Here is a 14,851-nt window from a genome sequence, read left to right as displayed (position 1 = left end):
CCCCCCCCCAAAGGCCCCGGCGGCAATCGGCGGCAGGACTGGGCTGGGGCCGGTCCCAAGGCCTCGCCGGGCCGCATCCGGCCCACAGGCCGCAGGTTGCCTACCCCTGCTTTAGTGCATTCCAGGTACATTACTGCAAGCTAACACTGAACATCTATTTTTCCAGCCTGCCTATGCCATCTTAGACAAGAGAAGTAGGGGTTGGGCAGGCATTTAAAAGAGAGCTTCACCAGTTAACACTGGTGTTAACTGATTTATGCCTCTGTTAATATTTTTAACGGTATCTTTGGAAACTCAAAATTCATCCTATTGTAAAAACACTCAAACTCTTCTTAGGCCCTATACAGACAGCCAAAATAAAGTTGCTTCGAGTCACTTTGGAGGTATGGTGTTTCAATGATGCATGCGTCCTAAGAGTCTGGAAGCTGCACCAAAGCTGCACTCCAATCCTTAGGAGTGGAACATGGCTTTGGTGCGGCTTCTGGATTCTTAGGACGCATGTATCATTTAAACAGCATACTGTACCTCCAAAGTGACTCGAAGCAGCTTTATTTTGGCTGTCTGTAACAGGTTATAGAAACCTTAAGAGATGTCTACGTAATCTCTAAATTGAGATTGATGGAATCAAGCATAAGCAAAATAGATTGAACTCTGCCCAGTTTATGCACCAGCAGCTAACACTTTCTCAGCTGTTTTTCTTTTTGTGAAGATTGCGGGAGATTGAGGCTATATGTGGCCCACCATGATTTTGCCGTATTGCAAAAGCTGTTTTTTTGTTTTAAAATATGTAAATGCATTTCCTTATTAGGGATAATGAATTGGTTGCTCGTTGTGGTGAAAGGACAAGGGATGTATCCAGAAAAGACAAACCTGTCCCTGGCAATTGGAAGTCCTAATACACACCCTTCCCTCACCCCTTTTCTGGGTTCTGAGATTACCTATGCAGCAATAATGGCTACCAACTTGACATTTGTAAAATAAAAACTACAGTTCTCCAAATAGCAAACTGTGTATTAGATGTCATTCTCAAAGGAAGGAATCCGCAATTTTAGCCATCTTCTTCCCACTCCGAGAAAGTCTCTGAAAGCGACGCAGGACTTGACACACTGTTCAGGATTTATTCTGTGCAAAGTTCACATATGGATTTCTGTACAGAAAACAGGTATTTTTCCTGTGCGGAAAAATAGTATTTCTGTGTGGAAATACTATTTTCTGTCCATAGTATGATGCCTGTGCAGAAAATGTTGTTTCACGACCACAAAAACAAAAAGCCGGTGTGTGCAATTTTGTGCAGGAGAAATCTAGAATTGCGAAAATTCTTGTTAACCCAGGATTCTCTGCATCAGCATGTCCTAAGCCTCAAACATTTCCCAAGTATCCTTTCTATCCCTACAATACGCTCTGGCCTATCTGAATATGCAAAATTCTCCCAGCAAGGTGTCCGGTGTCCCATCCTCTTTGCCTTGGGGCTCCTCGCCTTTTTGAAGGAGAAGAGTTAAAAGGCTTGTTCTTTGAGAATGCAGAAGTGAGAGATCTGAAACTGAATCTCTTCTCTAAATAGATGTGGGAAACAGTCATGTGTCAAGGGTTGCCCTGACAACCATCACTAAGGCAACCCAACAATTAACGTCTGCCTGCATCTGAGCTTCAGGTGAGAGAAGGTAACAGTGGCAGCTGTGATGGAGGCATCCCCAGAGGGCTGTCTCTAGTTATCTTGCCCTAACCTGGAATTAGCAAGCTTGCAAATCTGGAGCTTTGGAGCAAGGCAGTGCATCTGCTCCAAAAGACATGAATCGAGTTTCCTAAGCATTTCACTGATGGACAAGTTCCTAGCCCTCATAGCTTTAATGATATGCAGGAGTGGCTCCTCAACTCACAGGTCCCAGGAGGTGAAGGAAAGTTGCCTTCCCCAGCTCTGAAACTTAGCTCTGAATAGTATCTGCTCCTACATGGTGGGGGGGGGGGGGTCTGGATGGTCCTTGAGGTCCCTCCAAGCTCCGTGATTCTCCTCCTCACTGGTCAGCCCCACAGCTGGCAGCCTCCCCAGTTTGGCAGAAGCTGCAGAAAGTAAGAGCGCTGGCTCCTGATACCTTTTCACACCATCTTGGGCTATAGGTGAGCCTGCCCTTCCAGGTCTCATAACACACCTTTTGCAAGATGCAAGGGCAAGTTGAACAGCAGCACCTGGCTGTTTGCTGACCTGCTCTCTAAACAAAGAAAAGAGGACTTATAAAGGCATCAGAAAACATCAACAGCAGAGAGGAACACAGCTTTGTGTGCTCAACCTGCCCCAACTTGCTTTCCATTTTCTGCCCCTTTGGTGCCTAGAAGCGCTTGATACATAACACATCCCAAAAGGGGCACGGCTGGTAAGCAAGGGTGGCTGAAAGACTAAAGAAGCCAGAATCCTAGTCTACAAGTAGCTGGAAAGAGAGGTTGAGGAAGGAGGGCACTGCCATCTCAGGGGAGAGCTATGGAAAAATTAGGGCATTTCCCTCTCAAATAAGAATTCTGCCCCCTGAAATTTTCCTCCACTCCTCAAATTTCTTGCATTGCAACCACCTAAAACTTCAGTTGAGCATTTGGAAACAGAGTTTAGGCATCCAAAGGAAAAGGGGCAAGTAAAGAGGCCCAAGGAAAGCCAACAGGCAACTAGAAGAGTTTGAGGTGTGAGCAATTCCTTTGCAACATCAATTAGAGTATTTTGGAAATGCATGCCTTTCTGAGTATATATGGCAGAGGGCTGGAAAGAAAGAAAGGTGCTCAGAGGATGAAAAAGTTACATGTCCAGACTACGGCTTCCCCAACCTGGCTGGGGGATTCTGGGAGCTGTAGTCCAAAAGAAGAACTTCACCATCAGATCTTAATGAGGGAATATTGTTTCTGCAGCGCTGGAAATTGTATGACAGCTGGACAGAAACATGACTTGAACAGTTTTGAGTTAAAATTCCAAGTTAAAAAAGGGAAGGGAATGTGGGATGTAGAAATTTTTTACAAGCTAACTGGCCTAGAATAAACTGGATGGCACATTTATTACACAAGATGGATTGCAATGGGTTTTATTTCATTTCGGTTTGGCTCAACCCTATTCAATTTTAACCAGACGGAAATCTCGCCAAGATCCATGGAACAACACAGTGCTGTACATATTTCCAAAGAAGAGTCCCAGCTGTTAGTCCCTATGCAACATTTCCCAGCAGTCAATTGGAAATGTCAGATGAAAGCTGTCCATTTTCTGCCTCCCAGCTGACCCCTTCAGCTCCGCGAATGAGGCTTCCTGATCAAGCGAAACCTGGTTTGTTCTTGTGTTAGAAATTAGGTTTCATACGAAGCTTGGAGTCTGATGCTGCTATCAAAGTGGAAGGCAGTGACATTTGTAGCTCCCATAGTCCATGGTGAGAGCTAGTGTGATGTAGTGGTTTGGGCATTGGACTACAACTCTGGAGATCAGGGTTGGCATCCCCATTTGGCTATGGAAAACCCACTTGACCTTGGGCAAGTCACATCCTCTCAGCCTCAGAGGGAGGCAATGGCAAACCCCCTTTGAACAAACCTTGCCAAGAAAACTCAGTGATAGGGTGTCCTAAGTTGGAACTACTCGAAGGAGCCAGTGAGGTGTAGTGGTTTGAGTATTAGACTACAACTCTGGCACGCAATGTTTGATTCCCAGCTTTGCCACGAAACCCACTGGGTGACTTTGGGCAAGTCGCATGCTCTCAGCCTCGGAGGAAGGCAATGACAAAACCACCTCTGAACAAATCTTGCCAAGAAAGCCCCACGATAGGTTCCCCTTAGGGTTGCTATAAGTTAGAAATGATTTGAAGGCACACAACAACAATATGATCCAGGACTGCTCTCCTTAGGTCCAGTGACAGCTGTTGCTGTCCTCTGCTGGCAAGGATAGGCTACAACACAAGCAAAGAACTGGGCATTGGTTAAACATCTGTCTCTGGAAGGAGGGCCATTTAGCATTTAGTTTTGTTCTTATGTACAGATATCCCAGCAAAAGAAGACCCACTGTTCTTTTCACTGGGCTTCATCCTTGCTAGAGAGAAAAGCCACTTCCTTTCTAGGCCCATTTGTTTCCTGCACTGGAGAGAAGGCTATTTCCTTTTCTGCTACCTTGATTCTTTTCCTGCAGAGAATCTAACTTCCCTCTCTCCGAAGCTAAAGGAGGAATCAGTTTTCTTTCCCCTGCTGCTCCTGTGTTAACAACCTTCCAAGAAGAAATATTTTGCTCTAGGGAAGTTAGAGGGAGAGAGACAATAAAGTTCAAACTATCAAAAACAGCACAGCAACAGATATGCCCATGTTGGCATTGGGCTACTGGCATTATTTTCACAGAAGCCTTACACCCAGTTTTGCACTTTCCGTGCCAGTCATATGCAGGGAAGAGGAACTCTATGTTGTCTAAAGCAGATGTGTCACTTTGAATATAAAGTTCTCTTCTGCTTTCTACAACACACTGGCTGCAGTTCTAGATCACTATCTATATTACAGAACTCTATGCATATTAAGGTAAGTAGCTTAAGTATAGCTACTTAGCCACAGAAAGGTTCTCCTTTCCGGATGAATTAGCTAACAACCTTTCCCTCAACTGAAGTGTGAGGTGTAGGCCATGAGACCGTGCATGTGACTGTCACAAGCTTTTTCATTTAATTGTTTTAAAACAGCTTTTGTTTCTATGAATGGGACTATAAAATACGGATTGGTTTCAATGACACGGCCGCACCTGCCTGATGTATTTGTGGCTATAAGGAAACCGCTTGTGGGAGGGTGAAGCAACGTGGCCCCATCTGCAAAGCAACCTCCTGGACATTTAGCACAGAGGTGGAATGGGGCAAGGCGGTCATGCAGAGTCACAAGGCACCTTTGCTCCCAAACAAGGAGGAATCCTTGCCACAGGTACTGTGCAACTGTGATGTGGGGGCCTGGAATCCTTTGTATGCGTTGACTACACACATGCTCTCCTCTTCAGACCACTCAGAAAGTTACTTTTCTTCACTACAGCTCCCAGAATTCCCCTCCAATTAGCATGGCTAGTATTATACCGATAAAGGAACCTTTTTTCAAGTATCCCCTTAGCACACCTACCCAATGGACCATAATATGCACAGCAAGCCCAACATTTGTTATCCTCTGCAGTCCCTCTCAAAATGGTAATAATAATAATTTTGAAGTCTTTCCAAATTGCTGACTGTTCCTCAGCTATCATCTAACCCAGCCTTCTCCAAATGGATGTTCTCTAGATGTGCTGGACTGACACTCCTAGAGTGTGAGAGGGCACCAGGTTAGGGAAAGTTGACTTAATCCAACAACCCCCAATTGAGTTAGATTTGGAATTTACAATACCAATCACTGGCCGTTTGCTTAAAAGGAAAGAAAAACAGAATGAAAGCCAAATATAGAAGCCTTGCCAAGTGAAATGTTAGTGGCACAAATGGCATTTGTGTGCGCATGCATATGCCTTCAGGTCCCCTGTCAAATTATGGAGACCCCGTTAATTTCATAGAGTTTTCTTAGGCAAGGAATACCCAGAGGTGGTTTGCCATTGCCTTCCTCTGAAATACAGCCCATTGCCATCTTCTGAAATATAGCCCACAGCACCTGGTATTCCTTTGCAGTCTCAAACAGTCACCTATCTTACCAAGAGGCAGACAAACAACAGGGGACATCCCTCCCCTTTATTCTCCTCTCTCACCCTTCTATACAATTTTATAGTACTTGGATACCATTTCAACTGCCATGGCTCCATCTCATGGAATTCTGGGATTTGTACTTTCATGAAGTGTATAGAATTCTGTGCCAGAGAGCTCCAGTGCCTTACCAACCTACAAATCCCAGGATTCCACAGAATGCAGACACAGCATTTAAAGTGGTATCAGAACACAATGATTGTGCAAGATCCCAGTGTTGTAAACACCCTCTCAGACTTGCACATTCCATGAAAAGACTGGCCATGGTCAGGTAAACACCTCAATAACCCATTGCTTGTGTGTGTTAAGGAGCTCTGAAATGCTGAAGAACATCTCAGACATGGGCCTTGGCAAGCCTTCTTTCAGCTTCCCTTCTCCATTCTCTTCATGGCTGGGTTGGGATATTCTGGCTTTTCAATCACCCCTTCACCAAACTTCAGTTCCAGGAAGCTCCGGTAGTCGTTGGGTGCTAGGGCAAGGAAGCCGGCAAATGGGATGGGAACCAAGGGCTTCAGAAAATGCTCAGGAAACTCAATGTCCTGTCGGTGGTCCATCCACGTGTCCTTGGTCATCAAGCCATTCTTGGGATAGAAGGGCCACAAGTCGACATGCAAGTGATTGTGCTCACTGTACTGGACTCGGTAGAAGTCCCCCTCGATGGCCTTCTCCCAGACAAAGCCCTTCTCATCCACGATGGAGCCAGACTCAGCGTTCCTGAGCAGCTCACAGTTGGGGATGTCCTCCAAGTAGATGCCGAGGTCAACATCATAGTCCCATGGGATGATGTCTTGGTAACGGGCCGCCCCAAGGAGTGTTCCCCCTTCCAGCCAGTATCGCACGCCGGACATCTCCAAGATATTGATAACATATTTGGCGGTTTCCCTCAAGGCTCTGAGGCAACAAGGAGGGGTCCAGCGGTTCAGGTAGAGGTATTCTGGGGTGTCATCATGGATAGTGCCAAAGCACCGTGGTGTCTCCTTGCTGCACCCAAACCACTGCACCTTTCCATCCTCCAGGATCACCCGCTTGATGCCGAAGTCTCGGAAGAGCTGCAGACGATTCGCCTTGCCGAGGTTGTCGGCTTTCCACTGATTATGGGAGGACGTGAGCACAGGCTGGTGAAGGAGTGAGAAGGAAATATCAAGGACACGGACTGTCCATCCTCGCAGTGAGGTCTGGATGAAGAGGGAGGTCAGCAAGGGCCTGGCCAAGGGGGCTGAGAGGTTGAAGAAGTCCCTGGTGCGGAGGAGGACAATGGCCTCCCCCTTTAAGGCCGCACAGAGTCTGGAGGCAGGAGGGGCCGCCATGTACTCAGCCGTCCATTCCTTAAGGCTCACCTTGAGGTTCAGGCACTGAAGGGGAACCAGTGAATGCAGGGGAGCAGCTACCATCTCAGCCTTACCTTGGCTGCTCTTAAATTCCTCCAACATTTGCTCCAATTGGGGTGACATGATGTCTGCCTTCACCCCATCAGGCACCAGGGCCACGTATTCTGTCCTCATGTAGGTCTCAGGTCTGAATATGTGGGCAGGCTGGTCAGGGGAAGGTTTGAGGAGGACCACCTGGACATTGGGAGTGTTAGGGAGAACCATGGGGGGGTAGGGCAAGTGGTCAGCCGTCACGACCACAGGCAGCTCTGGATTCTGTTTCAGAAAAAAACGCACCACGTCAGGGATGTAATTTTCAAAGTCCTCGAATTCCCGGATGAGGATGGTCAGGCCTGACCTCAAGGGAGGGTAGAGAGGCTGACGGGAGCCAGGTTTCACATGGTCCCTGTGGCGGTGCAAGAGGCGCTGCTGAAGCTTCGAGATGTAGTAGAGGATCAGCAGGTTGACTGCGATGGCGACCACAAGTACACCCTGGCAGAAGGTGATGCGCATTTTGTAAGCACCGGGTGGCAGCCAAAGGACTGTGTCCTCCAGGCCCAGTAGGTTCATCCATCCACATTCAGTTTGCCTGGGGACCATGGAGAAGAAATGAGAGCAGGATGGTGACTGTGGCATTCAGATTTCTAGCATAATGGAGAAATGCAGAGTCTCATCCAAGGATTAGAGGAAGCAGAAGGCACTAATGCTATTCTAATCCACATTCTTCCTTCCAAGAAAGACCATTATCTTACAGTTCTCTTCAAAATCACAGTAAAGTCACCATTTTGAGAGGGATTGCAGAGGACAAGGGAGGTATTTGGGCTTTCTGTGAGGGGGTTTGAGGGAGAAATTGGCCCGTGACCCCCTCACTATTTTATTTATTTATTTAATCTGTTATCTTTCTCCCAAGGTGGCTCACAAAATAATTTAGGATGGATTCTGTGCTGTTCAAGACTTATTCAGAATAGGTCTTCAAAAATGCTGCAGTATTCAAAGACTATTTGCTGTTTGGGACACTGTGTAAAATTCAGATGTGGTTTTTTGCATGTGTTTACTGCATGTAGAAAACAGCACAAACTGTGGGGGAAAAGCTGCTTTCTGTTTTTTGTACACACAAAAAGCCTAGTGAATTTTGTGCAGAATGGGTCCATCAACTACAGCATCTTCTGCATGGAAAATAATATTCCTAAATTGTATTTATTTATTATGGTATTTATACTCCACCCTTCAGCCCTAAAGGCTATTAGAGTGTTAATATTATTGTTATGATTAATATTAATGCTGCTTAGTTTTACATATGTAATTATGTTGGGGGTGTAGGCGCTCAACTGTTATTGGCAGAAAAAAATCATTTTAGTGTCAACCTTTTCCGCTGAGTCCTAGTTCTGAGGACAAATATATAGTGTACATATAATATAATAGTAATAAAAATAACAATGCTAGGTAACACTCTCCCAGACAGACTCCTCTTCTAGCTTCAGGTGAAGCAGCTTCAGCTGTTCCTGACTTAACATGCAATAAATGCATTCTAATCTCTCAGTGGGGAAAAGCAGAATTTCACAGCCAGTCTTTCAAAATGTATCTCCGTTTTCAAAATGCTGTCTGTCCGCATGTGGAATTTCAGGTTTTGCACTGCAGTATTTGCCTGGAACAGAATCTCCAGGCAAGGGCCAGATTAGGATCTGCAAGCCCTGTGGGGTAGATAGGTAAGCTGGGTTGGAATCCAGCCTCCCAAATACAGATGAGATACTGATGAGAAAATGAGAGAAGGAGTCAACATTCCTGGGAGTGTGCTATCTGACCCCTGTTGCGTATCGCCCAGAGGCAAGGAAGCCAAACAAAAGAGTCACCCTAATAAGTGCGACCCTTCAACATATGCTTATTTTAAAAACCCACTAATCTTTCTAGTGTAGCAGATGGACCAGGGAGGAGCAGCCCTATTTAATCTCATTTAGATCAAGCCTGCTCATTTCCCTGGATAGATCACAGCTTCCGCTTTCAAGGGAACAATAAGCTTTCCACAACCTTCCTTCCCCAGCCCCCTCTGCCCCTCTGCTGACAAAGAGCAGGCGACAGAAAAGGGTGGGCAGAAGACAGACAGACAGCTTCCCAGGAGGGCAGTTGGGTCACAAAGCGGTTTATTCTTTTGCAATAACTATAATACAGCTGTAATAAAGAAGTTATTACGGTTGTAATAACAGAGTTATTACAGAGCAGGAAAAGACAATTAAGACTGGGTAAAGTGAAAGGCAGTAGGAAAAGAGAAAGACCACAATACAGGTGGGTTGGTTCAGTCAAGGATTTTTTATATAGCTTTCCCCCATCTGCAAAAGCCTTTGGAGCATCTAAGGGCCGACACACAGGAGGCTTCCGAACAAATAAAAGGTCTAGTTTTTCGTGGGTTTTTTGGGCAATGTGGCCATGTTCTAGCCCGAAAAACCCACAAAAAACTATGGATGCCGGCCATGAAAGCCTTCGACTTCACAAATAAAAGGCCATCTTTTCAGTATCCTGAGAAGTGTGTTCTTTCTCTTTTCTGAGTAACATGGTTCATGCAATCCTGAACAGGATCTTACCCTTGCACAAGCTCTGAGACAAAAATGGAACCACTTGCATAATGGCACTTGTGCATGTGTAATGTGCCTTCAAATCGCCCGTTGACTTATGGTGAAACCATGAACTTCACATGGTTTTCGTAGGCAAGGAATCCTCAGAGGTGGTTTTGCCAGTTCTTTCCTCTGGAGTGTAGCCAACAGCACCAGGTATTTGGCAGTCTCCCATTCAAGTACTAACCAGGGGTGACCTTGCTTAGCTTCCAAGATCAGACAGGATCTGGTGCCTTTAAGGTATTTAGGCTTACAAGTATAAAGTAGGATTATGGCCTACGTTTATACCATGCCATCCCTTCTCCTTCCTTACAACCATCCCGTGAGTTAAGTTACGTGAGAGCTGGTGATTGGCCTGTGTTCACCCACTAAGCTTTATGGTTGAGTGGCCACCTGAACCTAGTCTCATCAAATCTATTCTGACATTTCCAATTACTACACCATTAAAATTAAGTGCCACAATTGTGGACAAAATTTGAGAAGGGGCAAAAGCTGCAGTTCACTATGAAGTATCATGGAATATGCATGTGTGGAGAAGAGTGTGATTCTGTGCGTAATGCACTAATCGCCTGTACAAAAACTCCACATGCCATGATAATACTGAATAAATGCTTAATATTTCTCTGCTAGTTTCCTTGAGAGGTTTATGAGGGCCATATGAAAACAGGCTATTATGTTTGCGTCATGCTTCAGTTGACCTAAAAGGAAGGTGATTTTTAAAAAGTATTTTAGAAATGGCAAAACTGCAGGTGGAGTGTACTTCAGTGTGTGAGGTAATAGTGTTAATGGACCACTCCAGTGATAAGAGGTAACAAACATCTCAGTGATGTTTACATTCAGCAGTTTACCTGCCAAGAAAGCCAGGGAGAAAAAAACTGCAAAGAACTCATCCAAGAAACTCATGGGACGACCCTTGGGCAAGTTACTCTATTTTAGCCTAATCCATTTTGCAGAGCTGTTTTAATGATACACACAAGGAGAACCACGTGTGGCATCCTAAATTCCCTGGAGGCAGAGTGCAGTAGCAAGTTCAAAAGTAAGAGTACCTGTTGTGGAGAAACTGGAGGACTATGAGTGCTGCCACTGTCAAGAAGGTGCTTTCCTCCCTCTAAAGCAGCGTTCAGCAAGCTGAAAAGCAAATTTAACAAACAATGATATAAGAGAGTTGCAGGGCCTAGGGAGAAAATATTAATCAAATCCATGAATAATCAAATCCACAGAAGTCAATGCCACAAATGTGGAGGGCCAACTGTACTCTGAGAAAGTATTTTGCCCTATAAGACTAATAAGAGGTGGGTCAACTGACACTCAACCTGCCAACAGGAGGTCATCTGTTTTACCTGAGGCAACAAGGCAGCTGGAAGAGGAGAGCAGCAATGCAAAAAGAAGCAGAAAGTTAGATAATCTCAGATCAGCTGATTTGACCCATGGAGGCTTGACCCTTTTTGGCTTACCTAGGTTCCTCAAGAGAAGAGTCATCCTTTAAAAACCTTCTAATTGCATTATGCCATGGAGTTAGACCAGCAAAGAATTAGAGGCACAGTTTCCCTTAGCTAACAGATAGTCCACTTTCCCTACTTTTGTTTCCCTACAAGACTAGAAACATGACACTAGTTTGGTTTACCCCTAGCAAAGATCTCTTCAGCCGCATGTAAATCCGAGAGTGCATTTGTGAGAACAGCATCACAACATTTACCTATGTGATCCGATACTCTAATCATTTAGCGTTGCCTAAATTTCATCCTCTTTGTCATCTTTCTTGACATAAGGTGCACCTACACTGTAGAAACAATGCCGTTTGACATCCCTTTAAGTGCTGTTGCTCCATCCTATGGAATCCTGGGATTTGTAGTTTTACAAGGTCTTGAGCCTTCTCTGAAAAAGAATGCAGGTGCCTCACAAAATCACAAATCCCAGGATTCTGTAGAATAGAGCCATGGCAGTTAAAGTGGGGAGTCAAACTGCATTATTTATACAGTGCGGATGCACCTTATGTCAAGAAAGATGACAAAGAAAGAGCAAAACATTTAGGCAAGGGTAAATTGTTAGATTAATCAAACCCTTAAATGTTAATTCGTAAGCCCCTTGGGCCACATACCTGTCCTTTTTTATGCTGCAAACCACAGTGTGCCTTGATAATGCTCTATATAATGTTATCATTAATAATGTAACATAATAATATTATAAAGCTCTAAGTAATATTATTATTCTTGACACCTACAAGGCGACCAGCAAAAAAATGGGTATGCTGAGCGTCATTCTCTTGTCAGAGTTACTCCTACTGTCTATATTTGTCAAGAAAGGCTATCATCAATTGTTAATTCATCTCGCTGTAACCTTCTCTGTTATTCATTTTCAAAATGAAACGTGCTGGGACTCAAAGCGTGTCTGGAATACAGAAGCCTTACTTTGGAAGCTCAGTTCCTTCCTCTCCCAGATGTCTGTCTGGAACCACAGAACAAAAAGATGCTCTGTACATGCTCCTTCCTCGCATTTCTTAAGGCTCTGCCTTGGGATGCCAAAGAAGCACTAGGCTCAGGCATGATCCAATTTAAAAAAATGTTTTTATTAATTTAAAGATTAAAATATACACACCATTTCCAAATTACACAAATCAATCATAAATATACAAAGCTTCTCCTCACTTTCAAAGACCTGGTTCATAGTAACTCTCACCTTTATCCATTGCCATTTCCCCCCCTTTTTGCCCTCTACTGGTAATTCAGAATTTTCTTTCCATCCTCCGATGCCTCTGCTATAATAAATCTTACCAGAAATAACAGGATGAACAACTCTATTTTTATTCTGCCAAAAGAGCCCAAATTGTATTACTCTAACAGGTCTTCCTAAACTATTGCAACACGAATGGCTAAAAATAAAAGGTTAAAAATCACCAAATCCGCAAGTATATGTGTTTTCTCATTTCAGGACTATAAACTCCAATAATGGTTCGTGTTCTTTTACAAATCTGGAAGTGCAGCCAGTCCTCCACATTTGCAGCTTTGACTTCAGCAGGTTTGATTATTTGTGGTTTTGAGTAATATGTTCTCTCTAGGAATCTCTAGTTCCTCCGACGCAACTCTTCTGGAAGCTGAACATAGAGCTGTGATGGTTAACCAAGAGGTTCCTAGAGAAAACACTTTCTCTAGGCATTTGTAGGTCCTCCATCATGATTCTGTGGTCAAATTCTGGCGGATGTTGACCTTAGAGTTGCACTGGAGGACCTAGAGATTCCTAGAGAGGCATTCTCTTAAGTAAATAGTGCCCCATACAGACAGGCCAAAATAAAGCTGCTTCAGGTCACTTTTGGAGGTATGCTGTTTAATTGATGCATGTGTCCTAAGAGTCCGGAAGCTGCGCCAAAGCTGCGCTCCAGTCCTTAGGGCTGGATCATGGCTTTGGTGTGGCTTCAGGACTCTTAGGACGTATGCATCATTTAAATAGCCTATCTCCAAAGTGACCTGAAGCAGCTTTATTTTGGCCTGTCTGTATGGGGCCAGAGTTTTGTTATTTGAGGCTTTCCCCACATTCACAGGGATCCTCCACCCCTAACCCTAGCGAAATTGGAGGGACCACTTAAAATATATGTGTATTATAACCTGATGTGTATTATAAAATCCAGAAAACACCCGCAATTAAGCTCCAGCCACTTTCCACAGTTGTTATTCTGGGATTCCCGCATTTTGTCTATACCGTTCTCAGCCAAATCTTTGGGGGAAGGATGCTTCTGGATTGACATAGGGTCTGTTGCTATAGCAACTCCTCCTCCCTGGCTCCTCCACCTCCTACCCCCTTGTTGCCATAGCAACTCCTGCTTCCAGCCACCCTCTAGGCAGGTTTAGGCATGCATACCATAATCCTATCGGAAGAGATAATATATGTCTGTTGTCCCCGTTTTATTGGGGCAAATCAATCTGCCCGGCTATCCTCAGCAAGTCACACTCTCTCAGCCTCTGAGGACAGCCATGGCAACCTGGAGGGCCTAGAGATTCATAGAGAGAACATATCAATCAAACCTGTGAATAATCAAATCCACAGATATCAAAGCTGCAAATATGGAGGGATGAGTGTATAGGTTTGGACGCTATTGTACCATACTGTACAAAGCTGGAAAGCCAGACAGCCTGGCCTAGTGGTTTGAGCGTTGGACTACGGCTCTGGAGACCAGGATTCGATTCCCAGCTCAGGCATGAAACCCACTGAGTGACCTTAGGAAAGTCACACTCTCTCAGCCTCGGGGAAGGCCAATGGCAAGCCTCCTCTGAACAAATCTTGCCAAGAACAACACCACGAAAGGGTTGCCGGACAACAGCAATGTATTTACCGTTTTAAGAGTCGTAGCTCCATCCTGCGCAAGGCGACCAGCTGTCCTCCTTTTCCATGGACACGTCCTCCATCTCAACCTTCTGTCCAGGAGGAGGGGATTCCAAAACATCCTCCATTTTGAGCAGGCCTAAGAAGCATGAGTTTACATTTATATTAAGCCTCCTAGCTTTTATTCTCTAATGTCTTATATGCACTCATCTCTTCATATTTGCGGCTTTGATTGTTCAAGGATTTGGTTAATGTGTCCTCTCTAGGAACATCTAGGTCCTCCAGCACAACTCTATGGTCAACTTGAACCAAAAGTCGTACTGAAGGACTTAGAGATTCCTAGAGAGGACATTCTGCTAGGCCTTTGTAGCTCCTCCAGCGCAACTCTATGGTCAATGTGTGGCTGATGTTGACCATAGAGTTGCCCTGGAGGACCTAGAGATTCCTAGAGAGGACATTCCGCTAGGCCTTTGTAGCTCCTGACATGCAATTCTATGGTCAGAGTCTGTCGGACGTTGACCACAGAGTTGCGCTGGAGGACCTACAGATTCCTAGAGAGGCGTCCCCTCAGGTTAAAAAACACCATGGTGTTTTGAGCGAGACAACGAGTTAAAGCGGTGCCAGACTGCCTCCTCCTCCTCCGCCGCTACAATGGTACCTCCCTCCTCGTCTCCCCCAAGAAAGAACCAAATGGGACCGTTCCAACGAGAGAGGAAAGGGGGGAGTAACTAGGCCCTCACCTCCGGTTGCTATGGCAACGCCTCATCTCCTCCCCCAGGTAGCGGCAGCAGCAGCAGCAGCAGCAGCAGCAGCAGCAGCAGCAGCAGCAGTAGTAGTAGTCTCCGTGGCGGCTGAGGGAGCTAGGCCT

General features: G+C 45.1%; 1 protein-coding gene across 4 annotated transcripts; it reads right to left on the bottom strand.

Annotated features, from left to right (window-relative positions):
- Nucleotides 1–3,043: 3,043 nt before the first annotated feature.
- On the bottom strand, nucleotides 3,044–14,843 carry LOC121915895 (fukutin related protein). Of its 4 annotated transcripts, none has more exons than XM_042440508.1 (4): nucleotides 14,724–14,843; nucleotides 13,994–14,122; nucleotides 10,716–10,797; nucleotides 3,044–7,707 (listed from the first exon to the last, which is right to left on the bottom strand). In XM_042440508.1, the coding sequence occupies exon 4, from the start codon at nucleotides 7,697–7,699 to the stop codon at nucleotides 6,059–6,061; it is 1,641 nt and encodes a 546-aa protein (XP_042296442.1). In that variant the 5' UTR covers nucleotides 7,700–7,707; nucleotides 10,716–10,797; nucleotides 13,994–14,122; nucleotides 14,724–14,843; the 3' UTR covers nucleotides 3,044–6,058. The 4 variants fall into 4 exon arrangements, with proteins under 4 accessions (XP_042296442.1, XP_042296444.1, XP_042296443.1 ...); XM_042440510.1 differs by having other exon boundaries at nucleotides 3,044–7,652; XM_042440509.1 differs by lacking the exon at nucleotides 13,994–14,122 and having other exon boundaries at nucleotides 14,724–14,801.
- Nucleotides 14,844–14,851: the final 8 nt, after the last annotated feature.

Source organism: Sceloporus undulatus, chromosome 9 (genome assembly GCF_019175285.1).
Source record: "Sceloporus undulatus isolate JIND9_A2432 ecotype Alabama chromosome 9, SceUnd_v1.1, whole genome shotgun sequence".
Classification (NCBI taxonomy): domain Eukaryota; kingdom Metazoa; phylum Chordata; class Lepidosauria; order Squamata; family Phrynosomatidae; genus Sceloporus; species Sceloporus undulatus.
Note: the sequence above shows the minus strand (reverse complement) of the source record. Positions and strands in the feature narration are given on the sequence as shown.

Coding starts and splice junctions, on each gene's coding strand:
- LOC121915895 (XM_042440508.1), bottom strand. CDS start 7,699: ATGCCACAGTCACCATCCTGCTCTCATTTCTTCTCCATGGTCCCCAGG.